The following is a 24,369-nucleotide window of genomic DNA, read 5'->3' as shown; positions in this document are numbered from 1 at the left end:
CAAAGGTCCTTTCTAACTTTATTAATGCTATGAAGTAGCCAGCTTGCCTAGTGAATTTAAAATGACTCAATTTACAAAAATTTTAATTATACATAACTCCACAGGAGATAATTCTAAGGTCTCTTCTAACTCTGAAATTCCATGATTAATCCATGATTCATCACATTTATACAAAGCTTACTCCTTAGCTACATCATTTGTACTTAGGTCCCCAATTTCTAGTACAGAGCCAGGCATATGGTAAGTACTTAATACATACTTGTTGATTGACTTATTAATTGATTTCTATCTTTTATGTCAGAAAGAGTACACCTATCCTTTGTTCACTACAATATAATCACACCTACTGTCCCTTGAAAATTTATTTGCTACTCAGATAATTTTGACACCTAAGAAGTCGGAAGAAAAAAAAAGGACATAGCTGTCATGGATTATTTCCCTTTTTCTGTTATTTGCTCTCCTTTGTCTTTTGCACTTTCTCCATACAGACCTGAGCTACATAAATTAATTAATCCTTTATAAACTTAGCAAGAGCTCTGCCACAAAGAATATCTTTTACTATTCAGTTCAACAAATAGTTATTAAACCTCTACTTTATGCAAGGCACAATTCTTATGAGGCTAGAGGGGTTTAGTCAGAGTGAAGTTGTAACTGGGAGCCAGAGAGGTCTGCTGGTAGTATGCAAGCTACTGGAGGGCAGGAACAATACACTTTTGTTTTTTGATTTGGTCTTTGTAATGCAATGCCTTGCATGAGGTAAATGCTTAATAAATGTTTGTTGAATTGTACTTAATTGAAAGTAAACCACATCCAATTAAAATCTTGAATACTGGGATTTGTGAGTTGGTTCCTTAAACCAGAAACTGCTTGGGTGGTAGCCAGGTCTAGTATCAGCTGGGAAAAGGAAGCCTCTGACAGTTTCTGTTGGAGCTGACCCTCAACATTGCCTAGATCAGTGGTGTCCAACTCAAATAGAAACCGATTCCTGTGGACCCACAAGTTGACTTAGAAAACCACAAATTAGCATTATCTGTGTGGTATTGTATTTTCATTTGTTTTGTTAAACATTTCCCAATTATATTTTAATCTGGTTCTGGCTACACTTGAGAATGTTGGAGCCATAGACCGTGAGTTTGTCACCTCTGACCCACATGGCAGTAATGTCAGGGCTCTTGCCTGGGAACCCAGAGGGATGTGAGACTAGCTACTATCACGTGTCATTGGACTGTGACGTTCTGACTCTCCTTATTTTGTTTTATGCTGGCCCCTGCAGAGTGTGGGAATTACTGCCTCAACAGTAAGTATAATAGGTCCTGCAAGGAGAGGGTTATTTGGGAAAACCAGTCTCCAGAGGTACCCACCCCCACCCCTCCACCCAGCAAACACATTCACACTCTGCTTGAAGTCTGGGGTTGCCAAACCCAAATCCTAACCTGTGGTTGGCTGTCCAGGAGCCATTCATATATACTTATACCTGCCTATCTATACCATCACCAGTGGAGCTGCCCTTCCCACTTCTGAAAGGGTGATGGTGACAGAATCTTCCTTCCTAAAGAGGCCTCACTCAGAGAGAACTTGCCTCTGAGCAGAACCCATGGAGCAGCCTGCCTTGCCTTAGGGATCAACAGACAGCTGAACTCTGAGCACTAATCCTCAAGCCTGCATTTTTAAGCCTCTCTGTGCAGGGCTGGTGTGTGACAAGTACGTTCAGACCATTTAAAGAAGTCCAGGAGAAGGTCTCTTGGCCCTGGGCTTAGCATCCCTGGCCAACAACAGCAGGGATTTGGCATGGCTGTAAAACTCACCCTGGGGGCAAGCCAGAACTGGGCAGGGGCCCCTTGGTTTATGTTTAGTTCAGTTCATTTTGGAAGATTGGGTCAGAGTCGGAATATTCTTGCCCTTCTTTTCTTTCATCATCAATTATCTGAAACAAGATGCTTGTGATTCTAAGTACTTTACTTTTTCTTTCCTTGGGCCAGTCTCTCTCTTTGTCTTTCTCTGTCTCTGACTATGTCTCTGCCCTCTTTGTCTCTGTCTGTCTGTGTGTGTTTCCCTCTGCCTTTTTCTGTCTCTGACTCTATCTCTGCCTCTCTCTGTGTCTAATTATCTGTCTCCCTCCTCCCCCTCTCATTTCCCGCCATTTCTTTCTTTTTCCATCCTACCTCCTTCTCCTGTTTTTATATTTCTCTTTCTATTCAGCCTCTCTCCACTTCTCTTCCTCTACCTCCCCTCTTCTCATTCTTTTGCCTTTCATTCTTCTCGATGCTGTTCTCTCCCCTTATTTCTCTGCCTTTTCTTTCCTTTCTCTGCTTCTTCTCTTCCTTGACCTCCCCTGTCTTCCCCTTCATTTGCACTGTTTCTGCTCTCCATCCTTTTTTCTACTACTCTTCTCTTTTACCAGCCTCTCCTTTGTTGGCTTTTTTGTACTCATTTTTCTTCACTCTTGATTTCTTTTTCTTTTCTTTGTCTCTCTTCCCAATGCCTTTTCTGAGTCACTGGTAGCATAGCGCAGAGTCTCCCATCACTGCCTTGGGTGGATGCGGCAGGTCAGCCGGTTCCTTTCTAAAGTCAGGCTTCCATGAAGGACAATAATACATTTCCCCCGCCCCACCCCCCAGCTAATCTTTTGGAGAACCTGTACTGGTTCTATTATCATATCAATAATCACACCACCATTCATTTGAGGACATCCTTGGATGGATTCTGAGCAGATTATTTTCAAAGAAAGTCTTAATTGGCCAATGGGGATTATTTTGTCTTCCTGCCTGGGAGAAGAGCCAGGCTTCCCCCAAGATACTCAACATATGGCCTGAGACCTGCTCCTTGACCTCAAAGAATGATTCTGAACAGGCCTGGTTTTGACAGATTACACGTAGAGAGAGCACTTGCCAGAGAGACATGCTCTGCCCAAAGAGTGGTCAGTGAGAAATGCATGTCAGTCCAGATAGGTGGTAATTAGCATAGCACCATTTAGCTAAAGCTGATTGACCAACAGGGAGAAGGAACCAATTCCAGGATAGGAGGAAGAATAAAGACAGAATAAATGTGCTGCCAAGAGGGAGGAGCTGTTGAGTTGCTTAATTTCACATTGTCCCCAGTTGATTTTTTTTTTGTATTTTCCTACCTTAAAGTTGACTCTTGGGTCTATGGTATGTGCACGTTGACCTAGCACCATTTCTTAGAATTACACACTCATCTCACCTCAGTTCTGTTTTTTCCCAGCTATCACAGAAGCCATCGAGATCCCACAGTTTATTGGCAGGAGTTACCTCACCTACGACAATCCAGATATCCTCAAAAGGTATTGATTGGGTTTCTAGAGGCCTTCATTTCTTCTCCCAGCTGTCCACTAAGCCTGGAATGCTCTCTCTCCTTACCCCTGCCTTTTGGAATCCTGGCACCTGTAGTATGGCAATGGGGCCTTTCCTAATTTCCCCAGTTGTTAATGACTCCCCCAGTTATTTTGTATTTATTTTGCATCTATTTTATATCTCATCATCTCTGTACTTGTAATTTCCCGCCAGTAGACTATAAATTCCTTGAGGGCAGAGACTTTTTCTGTCTTTGTGCATGGTTCCTGGCACATAGTAGGTACTTATTGAATTATAACTGAATTTGAATTCTCCTATTAGGGAAATGATAAAGCTTCTGAGAGATTTATGAGTGGGGATTTCAAGGGCTTTTACCCCTCTCATACTTGTACTATTAGGATTCCAAAATTATCTGATTAAGCCTTATGGAAGAGAGGGAAACCTCTTAACAACCTTAAAACAAACAAACAAAAGAAAACTGATCTCTGGTCTGTGAGGCTGGTGAAAGTGGAACATAGCCTCCCACTGTGGTTAGTATTTAGGCTCTGGGCTGCAGTAAGCTGAGGGAAAGAAGGAAGTCAAGGTCATGGATAGGATAGCTCCCTGGCTGCAGGCTGCAGTCCTAACCCAGGCCAATTGTCTTCCTAAATACATGCTTTTGACCACAAAGGGAATTGGACGTAGAAGCAGACATGGTTGAGCTCTATGACAATGATTAGAAAAACAAGCCAAAGTTCACACCTGTCCGATGATCAGAGCCTGTGAGCAGCAGTGGCCCAGCAGCATATTGTGTCACCTCAGGCTCTAGGGAGTGAAGCCTGAGCTTGGCACTTAAAGATTCATCCCAGGAGAACCTCAAATCCCAACATACACTACTTCCTACTATGCCTGGAGCAACTTATATGTCCCCCTCCCATACATACCCTGTTTGCCTGGGCAAAATTACCACCAAGGCACCACCCATATCCTCTGCTTTGCTTTCCTGTGCCCTTTTCCTCACTTCTCCCACCTCGATGGGACCCCCTCACTCTCAGTCTCCCAGGGCACTGTGACTTCACCATATACTGTGCCCAGATTTCCACTCACTGTTAACATATAAATAACAGAATCATGGATTGTTGGAACTGAAAGGGCCTATCTAGTCTCATCCCTTCATTTTACACATGAGAAAACAGCGATCAAAAATGTCAAAATAACTTGCCCAAGGTCACCCACTTAGTAAATGATTAAAGGCAGTAGCTTTTCCAATACATAAAATGTCACCCCTCCCAGGGTTATTTGCATTTTAACAGATAGGATAAAGGTTAACTACCCGTATCAAATTTTAATGGTAGAATTTAGTGCAATTTCACAAATTGTGCAGTGGATAGGATACATTAGGGTCCTCACTTAGCTTGTTGCCCCCAAAATATTGCAAAGACTGGTGCCTCATCTGCCCTTAAGGCCAGCAGTAGAAGGCCAACTTGTTAGGCCCCACAGATACCCTCTTAGGGATCAATTCTTGATGCCACTCCATTAGAAACCTGGCCTGGCTTGTGATTATCGCACAGTGAAGGACCCATTTGTGGTTCTCTGACCTTGGGTCATTCACTCTACCTCAGTTTCCTAATCTGTAAAATGAGGGAGTTGAACTAGAGATCCTTATAGACTGAAACCAGAGATTCTAATGATTCTGCCTTCCCTGATGGACTGAGAGATCTCCTTGGTGTGCTCACTAATCAATATACTTGAGCCATGTGTATCATCTGGCTTCATCTCCTGTTAATATACATATACCCTATAGGACAAGGGAAATCTAAAGAGTTCATAAGTCCCATCATTTTTTAACTCTGAAATGTCTCTCTGTCCCCTCCTTTCCATGCCTGTTGCCTCTTTGCTAATGCAGGCTCTTATTTCTTCTCATCTGGAATATTCTAATAGACTTCTAACTCATCAGTGTCCCTCAGTCTGTCTCTGTCCCCTTTTAAATTCATCCTTCACACTGATGAAGAAATACACATCTCTGATCATTCCAGTGCTCAAAGAACTTCAATAACTCCTCATTGCTCAGTCAACAAACCTGGTTTCAAATCCCACCTCAGATACCACTAGATGTATGGAAATCAGTAAGTCCAGCATTTAACCCATCAGTGCCTCAGTTTCCTTATTCATAAAGATAATAGTTACACTACTCATGGGTTGTTTTGAAGAAAAGTGCTCAATAAGCCTTAAAGCATTATATTAATGCATTGTCGTTGTTACTGGATAAAATAAAAACTCAGCTCTCCCCAATCTGAGTCTAGCTTTCTTTTCCTTCTCTTATTTTGCAGAATACCCTTTATGTATTCTATATTTCATCCAAGTTTACATACTATTATTGTCCAATCTTGTTCTCCCCTCTCCAGCCTCAATTTCTTTCTACACACCATCCTACTTATCTAGAATAGACTCATTCATTAAGAAGCAGAATCAGGGAGACTCATCTTCATGAGTTCAAATCCAGCCTCAGACACTTACTAGTTGTGTGACCCTGGGCAAGTTACTTAATCCTGTGTGCCTCAGTTCCTCATCTATAAAATAAGCCGGAGAAGAAAATGACAAACCTATACACACACACAGAGAGAGAGAGAGAGAGAGAGAGAGAGAGAGAGAGAGAGAGATAATTATACCACATGATTTTACTTAAGCTTTTTCTAGGCCTGCAAAACAAAATGTTCTTCAGGGTACAAAGTAAAATCCTCAAATGGGGATGGGAATAAGAGAGACTTTATGGAATTAAGCAAAACATTTTCTGGACATAAAGAGAGCAGCAGTAGCACAAAAGCTGGAGAACACACATTATGTTCAGGGGACAGAGAGAAGGGCAGTTTGGCAAAGAGAAGAGGACATGGAGGAGTGTTAGATAAGGCAGGAAAGGGGAGATGATACCAGATGGTGAAAGGCATAAATGCCAGGTAAAAGAGTCTGAACCTTACTTGGTAGGCAACAGGGACATTTTTTTTTTGCAGGATTAACCACAGTCTTATTAACCACAGATAACCAGGTACTGAGCTAATGTGTCTTCCATCAATGTAAATAAATAGGGCAGTTTAGAGGAAATTAGGGTCAACTGGGTGGAAAGTAGATAGAGTACTGGGCCTGAAGTCAGGAAAACTCACTTTCCTGAGTTCAAATCTGGCCTCAGACTGACTAGCTACATGACTCTGGGCAAGTCGCTTAACCCTGTTTGCCTCAGTTTCCTCATCTGTAAAATGAGCTGCAGAAGGAAATGGCAAAACACTCTGGTATCTTTCCCAAGAAAACCCCAAATGCGGTCATGAAGAGTCAGACGTGATTGGAAAAAAAAAAACAGGACAGAACAACAAAAGAAGGGATTGACATAACATGGTTATGGTAAGGCAGAACGAGGCTACTGGGAGCTCTTTGAGGAATGGTTCTATACCATTTTTGTCTTTGTATTCCCAGGGCTGAATACATAGCAAGTATTTACATTCGATTTAAGATACTGAATTGAATTAGAAACATTTATTGAATTGAAGTATCTGAGGTTGATGGAGGACTAGTCCCTAGCTCCAATAAGGCAGGAGAGAGTAGACATTCATTGACTTCCTGGGGTCAGAGGCTTTTCCCAACCACAGTCCTAGAACTCAAAGCAGCTCTTCTTTTCTGGTTTATTCCATTACTTCCTCCTCTTTCCCCACTCTCTATTCCAACACTCCCAAATTCTGGGGACCCAGAGTTTCTTTTCATTGTTCTCTCTCCCCTCTCACTGCCCTTTATGCAGGTCTTCCCCTTCCCTGCTTGGAATATGGTGGTAGCCCTACTGTCCCAGCCTGAGGTGGCCCACCACGGCCTTGTACCTGAGAGCTTCTGCTACTATGTCCTTTGGTACCTAAAAAGGAAAGGAAAAGAACAAGCAAAACACCTGAGGCTTATCCTTCCAAAAGATGATTAGCAGGGAGAAGCTACTAAAAAAAACCTCTGTAATTCTTGGATGGCTCAGGGAGCCTTAGCCTGTAGTATAAGTGCCTCTGGGTATAAGGAGGCACTTTATACAACAGAGGTTCGCAGTAAATGGCGATGGACCATGCTACAGTTCGAGCCAACTAGCTGATTTCCAGGCCTGTGGCACAATTCCAGGAAATCCTGTTTTGACGGAGGGGGTGGGTAAAAACTCCTGGCAAGTCATGGTGTTCAGATATGGAGACTCACAGTCCTCTTGCTCAAGGTTGGCAAGCAAGATGGTGTTCATGGAGAACAGATGTTAATGGACTAATGCATTCAATTAGACTTTTTTTTTTTACTTCTGTCTTCCCCCTTCCCTTTCCAGGGTATCGGGATCACGTTCTAACGCCTTCATGAGGTTTAAGACAACAGCCAAAGACGGGCTGCTGATGTGGAGGGGAAACAGTCCCGTGAGACCCAACAGTGACTTTGTTTCCCTGGGTCTTCAGGATGGAGCCCTTGTATTCAGGTAAATAATGAACCACTAGAATTGGAATTGGGGTTACTATTGCCAAGGAGCATAAAATATGGGAGGGAGGGTTTAATAAGACGTGAAATTCTGTAAGCCTGTGGAAAGTGGGGCCTGTTTCACCCTAGTATTTATAAGATATTGAGCAACGGAAAGACCATTTGATCTGCAGTGAGAGATTTTCAGTTCAAGTACTTCTGGTTCTGCCATTTGCTACCTGTGTGTGACCTCAAAAAAAGTCAGTTCATTTCTCTGGGCCTTCATTTATTCATCTGTAAAATGGGGCCATACTGTTTGACCTCTATGGTCCCTGCCAGCATGTACTTCTTTTTATCTTCTTCCCTTCACTCTCTGGCCCTGCTACTATATGTTGTTTTACGTAAACAAATTCCTCCTTTCCACTTCCCTTCAAGAGAAGTAAGTGGAAGGAAGATATCTGTGGTTTTTCAGACCATGAATGAGTTACAGTTTTTTAGACCACAAAAGAGTGGCTACCCCCATGTTGTGCCATGTTTTAGGGCTGTAGTGTCAAACTCAGATAGAAACAAGGACTGCTAATCCATACATAAGGATCTCTGCAGGATGCATATTGACTTAGTTTTAAAATGTAATAGGAAATTTATTATATTGTATTTTTATTTATTTTATTGAATATTTCCCAATTCCATTTGAATCTGGCATGGTACACTCAGGAGTGCTGTGGGCCACCTGTTGGGCACCTCTCCTTTAGAGCAATAACCCTGATGTGCTACAGAAGCTACTCTGATGTCTTCTTTCTCTGATTACAAACTCTGTAACCTCCCTTTGAGGGTCATCTATCAGCTGAACATGCCTGTAGAAGTAGAAGGAACTTAGAGGTCATTCATTTCAATCCTTTGTTGCACAGAAAGAGAAACTGAGGCAACATGAAGCAAGTGGCAGAGCTGGAAATGGAACCTGGGCCCTGTGGCTCCACAGCCAGTATTCTTTCTGTTCTACCACATGGCTTCCCACCTTTTCTATCTGTTCGGACTTTCACTTACTCCCACCGCAGCAGTTCCTCTCCTCCAGTCAAGTCAATCTCACTATAAAGTTGCCCCTTCCTGCCTTCACTTGCACTCTTTTCCCCTGTCAAAAGGTACATACCCCCTTCCTTTCCACCAGTCTCTTTTCTAGTTTCTTTAAGGCCCAAGACAATAGTCACCTTCTCTATGAAAGTTCCTTGACACACCACCACCATGCTAACACAATTACCCATCCATGATTCTTGAAGACTTGGTGTCAGGAAGACCTGAGTTCAAATTTGGCCTCAGACACTTACTAACTGTGACCCTGGACCAATCACTTAAACACTACAGTAAATGCTAAATACTTTTTGTTGTTGTTTTTCAGTTGTTTCAGTCCTGTCTGACTCTTGGTGACTTTGTTTGAGGTTTCTTGGCAAAGATACTGGAGTAGTTTGCCATTTCCTTCTCCAGGTCATTTTACAGATAAGGAAATTGAGGCCGACAGGGTTAAGGGACTTGCCCAGGGTCACATAGCAAGTAGTAAGTGTCATGCGCTGACATTGAACTCAGACATTCCTGACTCCACTCTCAGCACCCTATCTTCTCACTACCCTCAATGGGTCCCTCTTCATTTGTAGAAAGGGAATCACAATTCACAATTGCCCCGCCTCACAGGGTTGTGGGGAAAGTGCTTTATAAAGCTTAAAAGTATTATAGAAATGTGACATGCCACTTGTTTCTGTTACCTTAGTCTTGAATTTATTGAATGGGCATAGATACATCGATCTGGAGGGGAAGCAGAGAAAGGCGATCTCATTGCACCCCCTGGCAGACACATTAGATCCTCCCTCCCAACACACACACACACACACACACACACACACACCACACACACACACACCCGTCTCTGTTTGCACATCTAGGCTCCCTGGCCACATTGTAAACGTCTTGAGGGCAAGAGCTGGGCCTTCCATTTATTTCCTCCCACCCCACCCCATCCCTCAGCACACCTAGCCCAGGTGTGCCACAAATGTTTCCGAACTAAGTCAAACTGAAAGGGAAAGGAGGAGGAACATGACAAAGATATCTGTTACTCTTGAAGCTTTACTTCCTGGACACAGTGGGAGAGGTTTGAGGTCTAAGTAGGGATTCATCCTTTCCAACCTCAGGATGTTTCGTCTGTGACTCTGGGACTATGAATTGTCATGGCATATTAAATATTCTGTATAATGGCATATGGGCGGCTAGGTGGCACAGTGGGTAGAGTGCTAGGCCTGAAGTCAGGAAGACTTCCTTTCCTGAGTTCAGATCTGGCCTCAGACACTTACTAGGTAGGTAGGTGACCCTGGGCAAGTTACTTAACCCTATTTGCCTCAGTTTCCTCATCTGCAAAATGAGCTGGAGAAGAAAATGGCAAACCACTCCAGTATCTTTGCCCAAAAACCTCAAATTGGGGTCATGAAAGGGACATGACTGAACAAGAGCCATATATAGAACATCTCTGTTGGAAGTAGGGATAGGGGTACTGTGATTTTTAAGAGGCATTTTGGCTCCAGGCAACCGGATGACAAGCTGTCACTTCTCTAATAACATGTTGTTAGCCTCAAATAGCAACTCACTTTGATTCAATTCAATTCCACAAGCATTTTTTTCTTGTTGTTCAGTCAGTTTTTTCAGTCATGTCTGACTCTGTGCTTTTCTTGGCAGAGGTGCCAGAGTGGTTTGCCATTTCCTTCTCCGGCTTGTTTTATAGACGAACTGAGGGCTTCTTCCAGGTCCAGAACTCTTTTCCACTATGCCACCTAGCCGCCTAAGCATTTTTAAAACACCTACTATGTGACAGCAAGGAACAATACGAAAAGTGCTAGGCTTGGAGTCAGGAAGACCTGAGTTCAAATCCTACCTCAGACACTAGTTGTGGGACCACAGGCAAGTCTTTCAGCTTCTCTAGGCTTGTTTCCTCATCTGTAAGATGAGGAGGTTGGACTAGATGACCTCTTAGGGTCCCGTCTAGCTCTGGCTCTCTGAGTGTGTGATTGACCCTGTGAGAAGGACTCTGTTAGGTGGGAAGGATACAAAGACTGGTATTAAGACAGTCCCTGCCCTGAAGCAGCTGACATTTGCTGTGGGGGGTGAGGTGGGGAGGGAAGTGACATATGCACAGATAAGTAAATGTATAATGTATATAGAGTAAAGGTACATAATGTATATAAAGTAAAGGTAAAGGAATTTTCAGGGTGAGGAGGGAAAGAGCAGGAAGAATGGCCTTTGAGATGTGCTTTGAATGAAGTAAGAGCTTCCAAAGGGAGCACACACAGTGAGATAACGCTTTGATTGCTAGAGATTTAAAGGTCTTATGAGATTCAGCTTTGCTGCATTAATTCACATCAGCTTTGTTCCCTTCTGCCTGACTGGCCCCCAGACGGCAAATAGCAAGCCCAGCACAGCAGAGCTTAGGTTTCAGGCTCCTTGCTGGAAGGCCATTTTCTTGTGGTTTTCCTGTGGTTAACCTTGAAAAAAGGCCTTAAGTGCATGATCGTGCTCAAAAACGGGAACTGAAACAGTAGCTACTGCCCCGGGTGGGAACCTGCCTACTTTCACCCCAAACTAACAGCTGAAAGTTATCTACCTTTCAGCCATGGAGAGGGACAGTACAATTATGGGGAAACTTGATCCTCACAGTGTAACAGGCCAGGCCCCCAGCCCCTTAACAGGCCAGCCACCCTCCCAGCCCCTTAACAGCCCCACTCCAGCCCACTAACTGGCCAGCTACCTCTTAGCCCCTTAACAGGTCAACCATACCCCCAGCCCCTTAACAGATCAGTCCCCCACCCCCACCCCAGGCTCTTAGTAGGCCAGGCCTGCTCTCACACTAAGACTCCTATAGCAGCCACTCACCTTTCCCCAATCTCGACACCTTTCTGATGACTCCCCTCTCTCCCAATCACATCTGGTTTATTATAATTTTTCTCAGGTTTATAAAAATTGACCATAAAGTGTTTTCCTCTCAGCTGGTGGTGCAGGTTACATTCTCTGCATGAAAGGCACACCACTGAAGATATCCAGCTGGCCCAAGACAAAGTCTCAGCTCCCACAGTACCATTCCCTCCTTCTCTGCCCTCCTTCCCATTCCACCCGTTTGGCACCTAGAACTTGGCCTACTTGGGAGGTTGGGGGGTTAGAGGGTTGAGGATGAGAGGGTGGAGTCTTCCGTGAGCCAGACCAAGACTGAGCAGAATAGCAACTCCGGGAGCTGGGAAGAGAGGGGAAGTATATAGTGTGGTGGAAAAAGCACAAGGCACCAGATTTGAAGTCAGAGTAGCTAAATCCAAATCTTAATCGCTTTAAGATACAGTTTCCATGTTTGCTAAAGAAAGGGAATCACCTAATGTTCTCTATAGGCCCCTCTAGCTCTAGATCCTATGACAGAGGTTATGTGACTTACCCAGGGTCACAGATCTAGTAAGTGCCAGAGGGCCAGATCTGAGCCAGATTTTGAGGTCTTTGTGACTTCAAATCCAGCACTCTATCCACTGCTCAGCCAACTAGCTGCCTCTATAGGGGCCATCTCTGGTCATCCTGATCTGTATTGTCACTGGACCTAAACGGCTCCAGAGGAGAGAGTGAGGCTGATGACTTTGCACAGCTCTGCCTCATTTAAATCTAATTCAATTGCAAGTCATGACATCACCCTGCTGATGTCATTGGTCCTCTTTGAGAACAAAGGACAGACAACAATAGCTGCCTCTCTACAGATAGTATAATTCATTTTTCATTCTAATCAGTACTCAGGTATAAACAGCAAAGTCAAGTTTTGAGCCCAGGGCTTCTGACTACAAATCCAATGTTCTTTCCATTGAACCATGACCTCTAGCATCAACGCTCTCCTCCCTCCCACCCCAGCCCTTCCAGGGAAGGCATTTAGGTTCTTTTTTTCTTCCCTATGTCCTTGCTCCCTCAAAAGCAACACACTACCTCTTCTGCTGTTTTAGTAGGGGTTAGTCCAAAACACTAGGGGCAGCTAGGTGGTGCAGTGGATAGAGTGCCAGACCTGGAGTCAGGAAGATTCATCTTCATGAGTTCAAACACATCTGCTTCAGACACATTCTAGCTGTGTGACCCTGGGCAAGTCACTTAACCCTGTTTGCCTTAGTTTCCTCATCTGTCAAATAAGATGGATAAGGAAATGGTAAACCACTCCAGTATCTCTGTCAAAAAAAAAACCCAAATGGGGTCATGGAGAGTCAGACATGTCTGAAATGACTGAACAACGAACATCAAAACAAGTACAAAACACTACAGTGGAAATAAGGAACAGGAGAGGTTTAATAACAGGGGAATGTTTAGAGGTTACAAAGGTTCTTGTGGGTTTGTAATCATTCTTTGCACCAGCTTCACAGATGGGTATAGGTATGATAAGAACTGCCCTGTCCCCCTAAGTTATAAAGAACAAGTGAGATCACATGGACAAGCTTTGAAAAAAAAAGCTGGACAAATATGAGACTTGGACTGGGGTTGTACAAACTTTCAAACGCTATGCAAATGAGCAATCATTACATTATTGATGATGATCATGGAAGACTGAGCAATGGCTGAAATCTTTTCCCAACAGTCATCAACCTTCTTGAAGGGATTAAACCTCTTAAGCTGACATGGGCATTATGAAAGACCCATAAATCTCTGTGTGTGGCCAAATCATAAAGTATTTCTTTCAAGGAAAGTTATCCCTCTGGTGACATTCTCATGCAATAAAGAAAACAATGATTTTATAGTGCAGTTGGTTTTCTGCCCACCAGTTTCTCAGTCCTGCCTCTTATTCATTCATTCATTCATTTATTCATTGAAGAATCATTTGGCCAGCAAATAATGAATTCTGTGGCTACATCTAAGCAACTCCAAACAAGAAACCACTTGATAGAGGAAAAGAAGTATTGGAAAAATACAAAAAAAAAAACAACCCAGTGAATTTCTCCAAGAATAGAGAGGCAGCCTGATCCCATGGTTTAATTCAAGGTAGTCTTGTTCTAGCTTTAAACACTGACTTACTTTGTGACTCACTGACCAGTAGACCTCTCTGACCTGTGGTCATTAACAAGGTGACTTCTGTGTGGTTTTGTAGCCCTTTTCTCTAGGGAACTTGAAGGCCTTAGAACAGCAGTTCTCAAACTTTAAATAAAACTTTGGTAGAATTCTTATGTTAAAATATTCTCAAATGACCTTTTGGAAAATACCTACTGCTAATGGGACCAAATGATGTTTTGTTTCATTTTTCCCTCCAACCTTCCACTGATGCAGATCAGCAACTTATTTATACCATGGTCTTAGAGAATTACGGGGACACTGAGAAATTAAGGGGCCTGCTCATGGTCACACAGCTAGGATGTCATATGCAGGCATTGAACCTAAGTGTTCCTGACTCCAAAGCCATCCTTTTCCCCTCTATGTCATGCTACTTTTCACTGAACCTTTGTGTCCCTACTCAAGTCTCTCACAGCCTCTCCTCCCCCACCTTCATGCTTCACCTAAGAAATTGAGACCATTTGCAGAGAGGTCCCCTCCATTCTATCCTCCTCCTCAAATCACTTTATTCAGACATCTTCCACTATCTCTCCTTTGACTCTGGCTTCAGATAAAGAGGCACACCCATTCTTCTTGCCAAGGCAAACTCCTCTGCATGTACCCTTGATCCTATCCCCTCCCAACTTCTCTGTTAAATTGTCCCCACTGTCACCTTCTCTCTCTCTCTCTCTCTTTTACATATATATATGTATGTGTATATGTATATATACACATATATACATGTGTGTGTGTGCATATATACATTCCTTTCCTACTGCCAGCAAACACACTCATGTGCCCCCAATCCCTTAAAAACCCTGACTTGATCTGACTAGCACTGATAGCTACAGTTCTATATCTCTCCTCTTCTTCATCATCTCTAAACTCATTGAGAAAACAGTCTACAGCTGATGACTCCACTTCCTCTCCTCTCATTCTCTCTTAAACCCTGTAATCCAGCTTTAGGCTTCACTCAGCTGCAACTGCCCTCTCCATAATTATCAATGATCTCTTAATTGTCAAATCTAATAGACTTTTCTCAATCCTGATTACTCTTGACCTTGGCAGCATTTGACACGGTCAATCAGTTTCTCCTCTTGGATATTCTCTTCCCTGTAGTTTTTTAGTATAGTGCTATAGTTCTACCCATCTTATCACACTATCATCCTATATTTTTAGCCAGACTCTTAGGAAAAAAAAGTCTTCTATATTTGTTGTCTCCACTTTCTCTCCTCTTACTTCTCACTCTCAGTCCTTCTTTTCTCTCTGAGTCTTTTTTTTTAAATTAGCATGGTGTCATTTTTTTTGCTTTAAATAGTATTTTATTTTTTCCCACAATTACATATCAAGAAAATTTTTAGCATTCATTTTTACAAGCTTTTGAGTTCCAAATTTTTCTCCCTCTTCTCCTCCCCTCTTCTGAAAATGGTAAGCAGTTTGATATAGTTTATACATATGCTATCATGTAAAACATATTTCCATATTCATCACAGTTGTGGAAGAAGAAACAGATCAAAAGAAAAAAAAACATGAGAAAGAATAAAGTAAGTGAAAAAATATGTTTTGATCTGCATTCAAAGTCCATCAGGTCTTTATCTGAATGTGGATAGTATTTTCCTTTGTGAGTCCTTTGTACTTGTCTTGGATCATTGTGCTGCTGAGAAAAGCTGAGTTATTCATAGCTGATCATCACAGGATACTGCTGTATAATGTTAACAATGTGTACAATGTTTTCCTGGTTCTGCTCATTTCACTTTGCATCAGTTTGTACAAGTCTTCCCAGGTTTTTCTGAAATCTGCCTGTTCATTATTTCTTATTGCATTATAGTATTCCATTACATTCATATACCACAGCTTGTTCAGCCATTCCCCAATTGATGGACATCCCCTCAATTTCCAATATTTTGCCACCACGAATAGGGCTGCTACAAATATTTTTGCACGTGTAGGTCTTTTTTCTCTCTGAGTCTTGAAGGAAGTAAGGTATTCTGTGAGACAGAGATGAGGTGGAAATATGTTCCATGCTGGGAGACAGACAGTGCAAAAGCATGGAAATAGACAAGAGAGTGTCTGCTATAAGCAACACCCAAATGGCCAATTTGGCTAGATGGTAGAAAGCAGGAAGAGGAATAGTGTATGAGAAAAAGGCTGGAAAGGTAGGCTGGGATTGAATTGTGAAGGGTTTTAGAAGCCAAAGAGAGAAGTTCATATTTTATCCTGTATGGAATAGGGTGCTTTGGGAGGCAATAGTGTATTTATTCAGTAGGGAAGGAACTTGCTCAGTAATCGTGCCTAGGGAAAATCTCTTTGGTAGATGTATGGAGGATAAACTGGAGTGGAGAGAAATATGGCAGGGAGACTAAGAGGCCCTTGCAGTGATTCAGGCAAGAGATGATAAGAACCTGAACTAAGGTGGTTGCTGTGGATAATGAGAAAGAGGCAGACTCAAGAGATGTTCTAGAAGTAGAAATGACAAAATGTGGGGCAACAGTGAGGAATTCAGGATAACATGAAAGTTGTGAACCTGGGAGACTGGAAGAATGGAGATTCCCTCAGTAGAAAAAGGAGAGTGCAGGATATGGGGTAAGTTGGTAAAAAAGTGGACAGACAATGAATTTTGTTTTGGACATGTTGAGATGTCTATGGGACATCTAATTTGCAGGACTAGAGAACTAAAGAGAGACTAGAGCTAGAAAAAAATAGATCTGGTAGTTATTTGCATAGAGGTGAAAATTAAACGCATGGGAGCCGATGAATTTACCAATTCAAGAGTGTAGGGAGTGAAGAGAATAAGGTCCAAGACAAAGCCACGGGCTGTCAGTGTGATGATAACCAGCAAAAGAAGTTGAAAAAGAACAGGCAGCAGATAGGATGAGAACCAAGAGAGAGTAGTTACAGAAAGCCCAGAGGGAAGAAGATGGTCAACAGGGTGAAAGGCTGCAGAGAGGTCAAGAAAGATTAGGTTTGAGAAAAGGCCATTAGATTCAGCAGTTATATCACTGGTAACTTTGGAGAGATAAGTTTCAGTTGAGTGATGGTCAAAAGCCAGATTGCAAAGGATTGAGAAATGAGTGAAAGGAGAGAAAGTGAAGGCAACAAGTAAAGAAGACTTGTTTTTTTCCTAGGAGTCTGGCTGAAAAAGGTAAGAGAAATACAGGATGATATTGTGATGAGATAGATAGAATTGTAGAAGGTAGTTTGGTTTTTGTTGTTGTTGTTGTTCATTTGTTTGTTTTGTTTTTAGGATGGAGGAGATGTGAGCATTTTTGTAGGAATCCGTAAATAGGAAAGAATCAGTAAACAGGAACAGAGATAAGCCCAGAAAGGGGAAGGGGAAGATGATTAAGGAGGTAATTTTCTGGAGAACAGGAGGAGGAGGAAGAAGAGGAGACCAAGAGCGCATTTAAAGGGGGCAGACTTTGTGACGAGAAGAGCCAGCTTATTATCAAGAGACTAGAGCAAAAGAAAAGAGAGTAAGGAATGGTGTTAAAGGGTTTTGAGATTAAGAAGAGGGAGTTCAGGATAAATGAATGAATGAATAAAAAGCATTTATTAAGCATTTACTATGTGCAAAGCACTGCACCAAGTGTTGGGGACATACTTACAAAAGTAAGAAAGACCTTGCCCTAAAGAGATTATATTCTAAAAGGGGGAGACATATATAGAGGAGTGGTGTCTAGGGAGAGGTATTTTCATCTAGAAAGCCACAAAGATGGTAAGCTGATGAGGGAGTTGATTTGACACACCCTTTCCAGTAATTGATTTGATTATGGATCCAGAGATGGAAAGGAGGGAGGATGACACATACTTATTGGCAGGATGGATAGTAAGAAAATATCTGAGATATAGAGTGAATCATGGCTAAAGGTGGCCTAGATATAATGGCCCATGAGAGAGGACTATTGGAGCCTAGGAGTGAGAGTTCTGGAGCTGAAAGGGTAAAGTCTTCCAGGGTATGGTCCCTTATCCAGAAAGTTTATTGGCAGGATGAATAGCAAGAAGATGGCTAAAGTGTAGAATAAAGCATGACTGCAACTGGCATAGAAATAGTAGGCCATGAGAGGCAAAGGCCACAGGGCAAGAATTCTGGAACTGAAATGGTTAAGCCTCCCAAACTAGAAAATAACAGAATAGGGAAGGTGGGAAAAGAGGTACAAAAAGCCAATGAGGAGAAGAATGCCTTGAAAAGCAGAATTGGCCAATGGAAAAAGAGGCACAAAAAATCACTGAAGAAACAAACTCCTTAAAAAGTAGAATTGGCCAAATGGAAAAGGAGGTACAAAAGTTCACTGAAGAAAATAATTACTTAAGAATTACAATTAAGCAAATGGAAACTAATGACTTTTTTTTTAGAAATCAAGAAACAATAAAATGAAATCAAAAGAATGAAAATGTAGAAGTCCATGAAATATCATTGGAAAAACAACTAACCTGGAAAATAGATCCAGGAGAGATCATTTAAAAATTATTGGACTACCTGAAAGTCATGATAAAAAAAAATAGCCTTAGACATCATCTTCAAGAAATTATCAAGGAAAACTGCCCTGATATTCTAGAACCAGAGGGTAAAATAGGAATTGAAAAAATTCACCAATCACCTCCTGAAAGAGATTCCAAAATGAAAACTCCCAGAAATATTATAGCTAAATTCCAGAGCTCCCACGTCAAGGAGAGAATATTGTGAGCAGCTAGAAAGAAATAATTCAGGTATTATGGATCCACAGTCAGGATAGCACAAGATTTAGTAGCTTCTACATTAAATGATCAGAGGGCTTGGAATATGATATTCTGGAAGGCAAAGAAATTAGGATTACAACTGAAAATCACCTGCCTATCAAAACTGGGTATAATCCTTCAGGGGGAAAATTAATATTCAATGAAATAAAGGACTTTCAAGCATTCTTGATGAAAAGACCAGAAATTTCAAATATAAGTCTCAAGAGAAGCATCAAAAAGGAATTGGAAATTGGGAGGATGCCCATCAATTTGGGAATGGCTGAACAAATTGTGCTATGTGGTTGTGATGGAATACTATTGTTCTATAAGAAATGATGAGCAGGATGCTGTCAGAAAAACCTGGAAAGACTTACATGAGCTGGTGCAAAGTGAAATGTACTTTGTACAAAGTAACAGCAATATTGTAAGATGATCAGCTGTGAATGACTTAGCTATTCTTAGCAATACAATGATTCAAGATAATTCTGAAGGACTTATGAAGAAAAATGCAATCCATCCCCAGACTAAGAACTGATGGTGTCTGAATACAGATTTAAGCATACTTTTTTTTACTTTGTTTCTTGAGAGTTTTTTGGCCTATGTTTTCTTTCACAGCATAATTAATATGGAAGTATGTTTCACATGACTACATATGCGTATAACTTATATCATGCTTGCTTTATCAATCAGGGGAAGGGGGAGAGGGAGGAAGGGAGAGAATTTGGAACTCAAAGATTTGAAAACAAATATTAAAATTTATTTTTACATGTAATTGGGGAAAAAATAAAATACTAAATACATTTTTTTAAAAAAGACCAGAAGAGGAGAAAATGCAATCAGAGCAGGAGAATTGGCCTGAGAAAGTACTGAGGGATAGAGGGATTGAAGGTGTTGATAAGGATGAAAAATAGGTTTAAGAAGGATAAAGCAAAGGGAGAGATGGAATGATAAGAGGTTTTAACGAGATAAGGAAAAGTCTAAGTTATACATTACTTATATAAGTTTTACTTTAGTTTCATAAGCCAGTAGTTGAGGATTATCCTAGTTCATCACATTTTCTTTTTTTAGAGAGAGTTCTATTTTTCTAGGACTCCTTCACTTATTTTTCCAAATAGTTTATGTAGTATTGAAATTAATTGTTCTTTAAATGTTTGGTAGAATTCACTTGTAAATCCATCTGGCCCTGGAGCTTTTCCCTTACAGAGTTCATTGATGTCTGGTTCAATTTCTTTTTCTAAAATAGGGGTTATTTAAGTATGTTATTTCTTCTTCTGTTAATCTGGGTGATTTTTATTTTTGTGAATATTCATTAACTTCACTAACATTGACAAATTTATTAGCATATAGTTGGGCAAAATACCTCCTAATTATTGCTTTAATTTCCTCATCATTGGTGGTAAATTTACCCTTTTCATTTTTAATGTTGGTAATTTGGTTTTCTTCTTTCTTTTAAGTCAGATTAACCAAAGGTTTATCTATTTTATTGTTGGGTTGTTGTTTTGGTTTGGTTTTTTTGGTAAAACCAGCTCTTAATTTTATTTATTAGTTCAATGGTTTTCTTACATTCAATTTTATTAATCTCTCCTTTGATTTTTCAGAATTTCTAATTGGGTATTTAATTAGGGATTTTTAATTTGTTCTTTTTCTAGTTTTTTTAATTGCATGCCCAATCCAGTGGTCTGCTTTTTCTCTGTTTTATTCATATAAGCATTTAGAGATATAAATTTTCCCCTAAGTACTGCATCCCATAAATTTTGATATATTGTCTCATTATTGTCATCCTCTTTGATGGAATTATTGATTATTTCTATGATTTGTTGTTTGACCCACTCATTATTTAGGATTAGATTAATTTCCAATTAATTTTTAGTATATCTTTCCATGGTCCTTTATTACACGCAATTTTTATTGCATCATGATCTGAAAAGGATGCATTTAATATTTCTGCCTTTTTTTCATCGGATTGTGAGGTTTTTATGCCCTAGTACATGGTCAGTTTTTGTGTAGGAGCCATGTACCAGTGAGAAAAAGGTGTATTCCTTTCTATCCTCATTCATTTTTTTCTAGAAGTCTATCTATATCTAACTTTTCTGAAATTCTATTCACCTCCTTAACTTCTTTCTTATTTATTTTGTGGTTAGATTTATCTACATCTGAGAGAGGGAGGTTGAGGTTCCCCACTAGTATAATTTTGCTATCTATTTCTTCCTGTAACCCACTTGACTTCTTCTCTAAGAATTTGGATGCTATATCACTTGGCGCATATATGTTTAGTATTGAAATTACTTCATTGTATGATACCTTTTAGCAAGATGTAGTTTCCTTCCTTGTCTCTTTTAATTAGATCGATTTTTTTATTTTGCTTTGTCTCAGACCAGGATTACTACCCCTGCTTTTTTTTACTTCAGCTGAAGCATAATATATTCTGCCCCAGCCTTTTACCTTTATTCTGTGTGTGTCTTTCTGCTTCAAATGTGTTTCTTGTAAACAGCATATTGTAGGATTCTGGTTTTTAATCCACTCTGCTAACCCCTTCTGTTTTATGGAAGAGTTCATCCCATTCACATTCACAGTTATGGTTACTAAATGTGTATGTCCTTCCATCCTATTTTCCCCCTGTTTATACTTTCCTCTCTTCTTTCACCCTCTCCCTCTTTACCAGTGTTTTGCTTTTGACTGTCACCTCCCTTAATCTGCCCTCCTTTCTATCAGTGCCCCCCTTTTTTATTTTCCTCTTCCCATTGATACGATAGATTTTTTTACCCAACTGAGTGTGTATGTTATTCCTTCTTTGAGCCAAATCCAATGAGAGTAAAGTTCAAACAGTGTGAGAGAGAGTTCTATTTTAAAAGACTCTGTTTTGCTTGTAAATGCCTCTGTAATCTTGCCAGAGCCATAGAGCTATTTTATAAAAGCTGGCAACCTAACACACACTGAGCATCCAGGTCACAAGAAGTTAACCCAAATTAGAGTTCATATTATGTTCATCATTGTTTTTCTTCTGTGTTTGGGATTCAGTGCTTGAGCCAGAATCAGGAGTGTTTGCTCCATTGTTGGAATCTTAATTATGACCATTTTTGCTTTCTTGCTTTTTCATCCTTCCCAGGGATAGCCAGATTTCAAAATGGATAGAGCACCAGGCCTGGAGTCAGGAAGACCTGAGTTCCAATGCAGCCTCAGACACTTACTAGCTGTGTGACTCTGGGCAAATCATGTAACCTCAGTATCCTCATCTGTAAAATGGATGTAATAATAGCATCTACTTCTTAAGATTGTTATGAGGAAGAGATGATATAATAATTGTAAAGCAATTAGCATAGTGCCTGGTACTTAATAAGTGCAATATGTCATCATTATTAATGGTTATTGTTGTTGTTTTTGTTGTTATTTTACCAAATTATCTATTATGGGCATTGGTACTAGATATGTTTGTGGCAAAAGGGGAAAAATAACTTTAGAATTAAAATGGACAGTAATGATTCTAGACACATTCTATCCAGAGTGACTGCCATGAACGTGGTACATTATGGGCATGTTCAATTCTAGACCAGATTGGCAAACTAAAACCTGAGGGCCTAATCTGGCCCATAGCCTGTTTTTGTATGGTCTGTGGATTAAGGATGGTCTTTGCCATTCTCAAATGGCAAAATAAATAGTTTTTAAATTAAAATAAGTGGTTTTTTAATAAAATAAAACTTTATTTAAAAATGTAAAAACCAACCTTAGCTCATGAGCCAAATGTTATCCATAGTTCATTGAACTCTGCTTTTAACCAGTGAGAAGTCAATTTTCATTCATGTGGTTGTTTTTTTGGTTTTTACTTTGGCTGAATGCACACATTGTGGACAACCAGTGCAGACAGGTTTATTATATGAGCTTGTCTATTGCTACAACTTCTGTTTTTGTAAAACTAGGTTAGAGAAAAACATTGCTTTAGGGTGTTATTCTTCTCTCTTTTTGTTGTTTAATCATTTTCAGTCACATCCAGTTCTTCATAACCCCTTTTGGAGTTTTCTTGGCAGCCATACTGGAGTAGTTTGCCATTTCCTTTTCCAGTTCATTTTACAGAAGAGGAAACTGAGGCAAACAGGGTTAAGTGTCTTGACCAGAGTCACACAGCTAATTAGTGCCTGAGGCTGATTGGAATTCTGGTCTTTCTGACTCCTGGTCTGGTACTCTTATCTACTGTGCAACCTAGCTGCCCTATTCTCTCTAAATGGATATAACTGAAGGAAAGTGCTTGCTCCTAGGCCAACGTAATAATAACTGACATTTCTATAGGACATTAAAGTTTATTAAAGCACTTTATATTCATTACTTCATTTGAAATTCACAACAGCCTTGTGAGGTAGGTAAAACAGGTCCTTATATCCCCATTTTACAGCAAAGGAAACTGAAGCTCAGATTGGTTGTGTCTCATGTAGGGTCACGTAGCTAGTGAATGTCAGAGGTAGGATTTGAACCCAGGTTTTCTAGCCACCACTCTACCACACAGAGCATTAGTTTTTAACCTGCTCTTTTTGATATTTTGATCATTGCATTTCAATATAATTGCTTTCCTCTGCAACCTTGTGTATTTTATTTTGCACATTTAAAAATTTTATTCCAAGAAAGAGTTCATAGACTTCACCAGACTGCAAAAGGTGTTCAAGACACACAAAAATGTTAAGAACTCCTGATATCAAGGGTCAACAAGTTACTAAAGCCCAGGGGCTTCTCTCCTCTCTCCTCCTTTTCTGTTCCCAGACACTGCTGCCAAAGCCCCTGTCTTGATTCTGGTATTACTGGTGAGTCAGGTAAATAGGTGTGATGGGTCTCTTGAGATGGAATGAAAAGAGAATTATACATGGTAATTAAGTTTAACTGAAATAATTCTCTTAATTTAAGAAAAAATCCTTCAGAGATATTATGGATTCAGTAGGACTTCGTGAACTATCCTGGAAAATGCACCATCATCACTCATGTAGCATCTATGGGAAAATGGTATTCTAAGTTGCCCCCTCGCTTTTTGAATACAGCCAGTAGGCACAAAGCTGGATTATATTCTCGAGTTTTACTCTTTTCTCTATCTCCTTCCCCAACTATGCTTCTAGCTATAACTTGGGCAGTGGTGTTGTTTCCATCGTAGTGAACGGATCCTTCAATGATGGCCGGTGGCACAGAGTGAAAGCTGTCAGGTGAGTAAGGGTCATCCTTCAAGACAATCAGGGTCAAAAAACCAAATCAAAACAGGAGTCTGGTTTTGGGTTTAGCACCATCCCCCATTCTCCCAACCCCATCCCTGCCTCATCCAACCCTCTCCTTGTACATCTATACACATATGTTGCCTCTTCCTGGGGGTCCCGCATCATTATCCCAGTATTCCTGGACCCGACTCTCCTGAAGTAAATATTTTGCCTTTAACTCCAGCTGCCCCTGACTCCCACTGGAAAGCTTTCTAACCCCTGGCCTTCTAGATATCCCATACATTTCACAATTAACAATGCAGGGAATTTTACTTCCATTTTATCTCTACCCTCCCCCATCATTCAAACTTGCTCATCCTGTATCATACTCTGAATGAGGCTAAGATGTGACCTCTATCTGCCAATTAAACTTATTAGAACATTAGTATTGTCTAACTTATGGGAAAAGACTAAAGGAGACCCTTATGTTGTCTCTGTCTCTCTGTGTCTCTGTCTGTCTGTTTCTCTGTCTCTGTTTCTCTCTCTCTCTCTCTCTCTCTCTCTCTCTCTCTCTCTCTCTCTCTCTCTCTCTCTCTCTCTCTCTCTCTGCCCCCCCTTCCTGTCTCCCTCTCTCTTTCCCCCCCTCCTTTTCCAAGAAAGGGTCATGTCTAGCAAATTCA

At 40.8% G+C, this 24,369-nt stretch overlaps 1 protein-coding gene across 1 annotated transcript in view; it reads left to right on the top strand.

Annotated features, from left to right (window-relative positions):
- EGFLAM (EGF like, fibronectin type III and laminin G domains) overlaps positions 1-24,369 on the top strand; it is a 253,564-nt gene that overhangs the window by 226,072 nt on the left and 3,123 nt on the right. Inside the window, 3 exon segments of the mRNA XM_020996039.2 lie at positions 3,223-3,301; positions 7,621-7,764; positions 23,618-23,701. Of these exon segments, the coding sequence (XP_020851698.1) occupies positions 3,223-3,301; positions 7,621-7,764; positions 23,618-23,701 (307 nt within the window).

The sequence above is a fragment of the Phascolarctos cinereus genome, unplaced genomic scaffold, assembly GCF_003287225.1.
Source record: "Phascolarctos cinereus isolate Bilbo 61053 unplaced genomic scaffold, phaCin_HiC Scaffold_4;HRSCAF=312, whole genome shotgun sequence".
Lineage (NCBI taxonomy): Eukaryota > Metazoa > Chordata > Mammalia > Diprotodontia > Phascolarctidae > Phascolarctos > Phascolarctos cinereus.
Note: the sequence above shows the minus strand (reverse complement) of the source record. Positions and strands in the feature narration are given on the sequence as shown.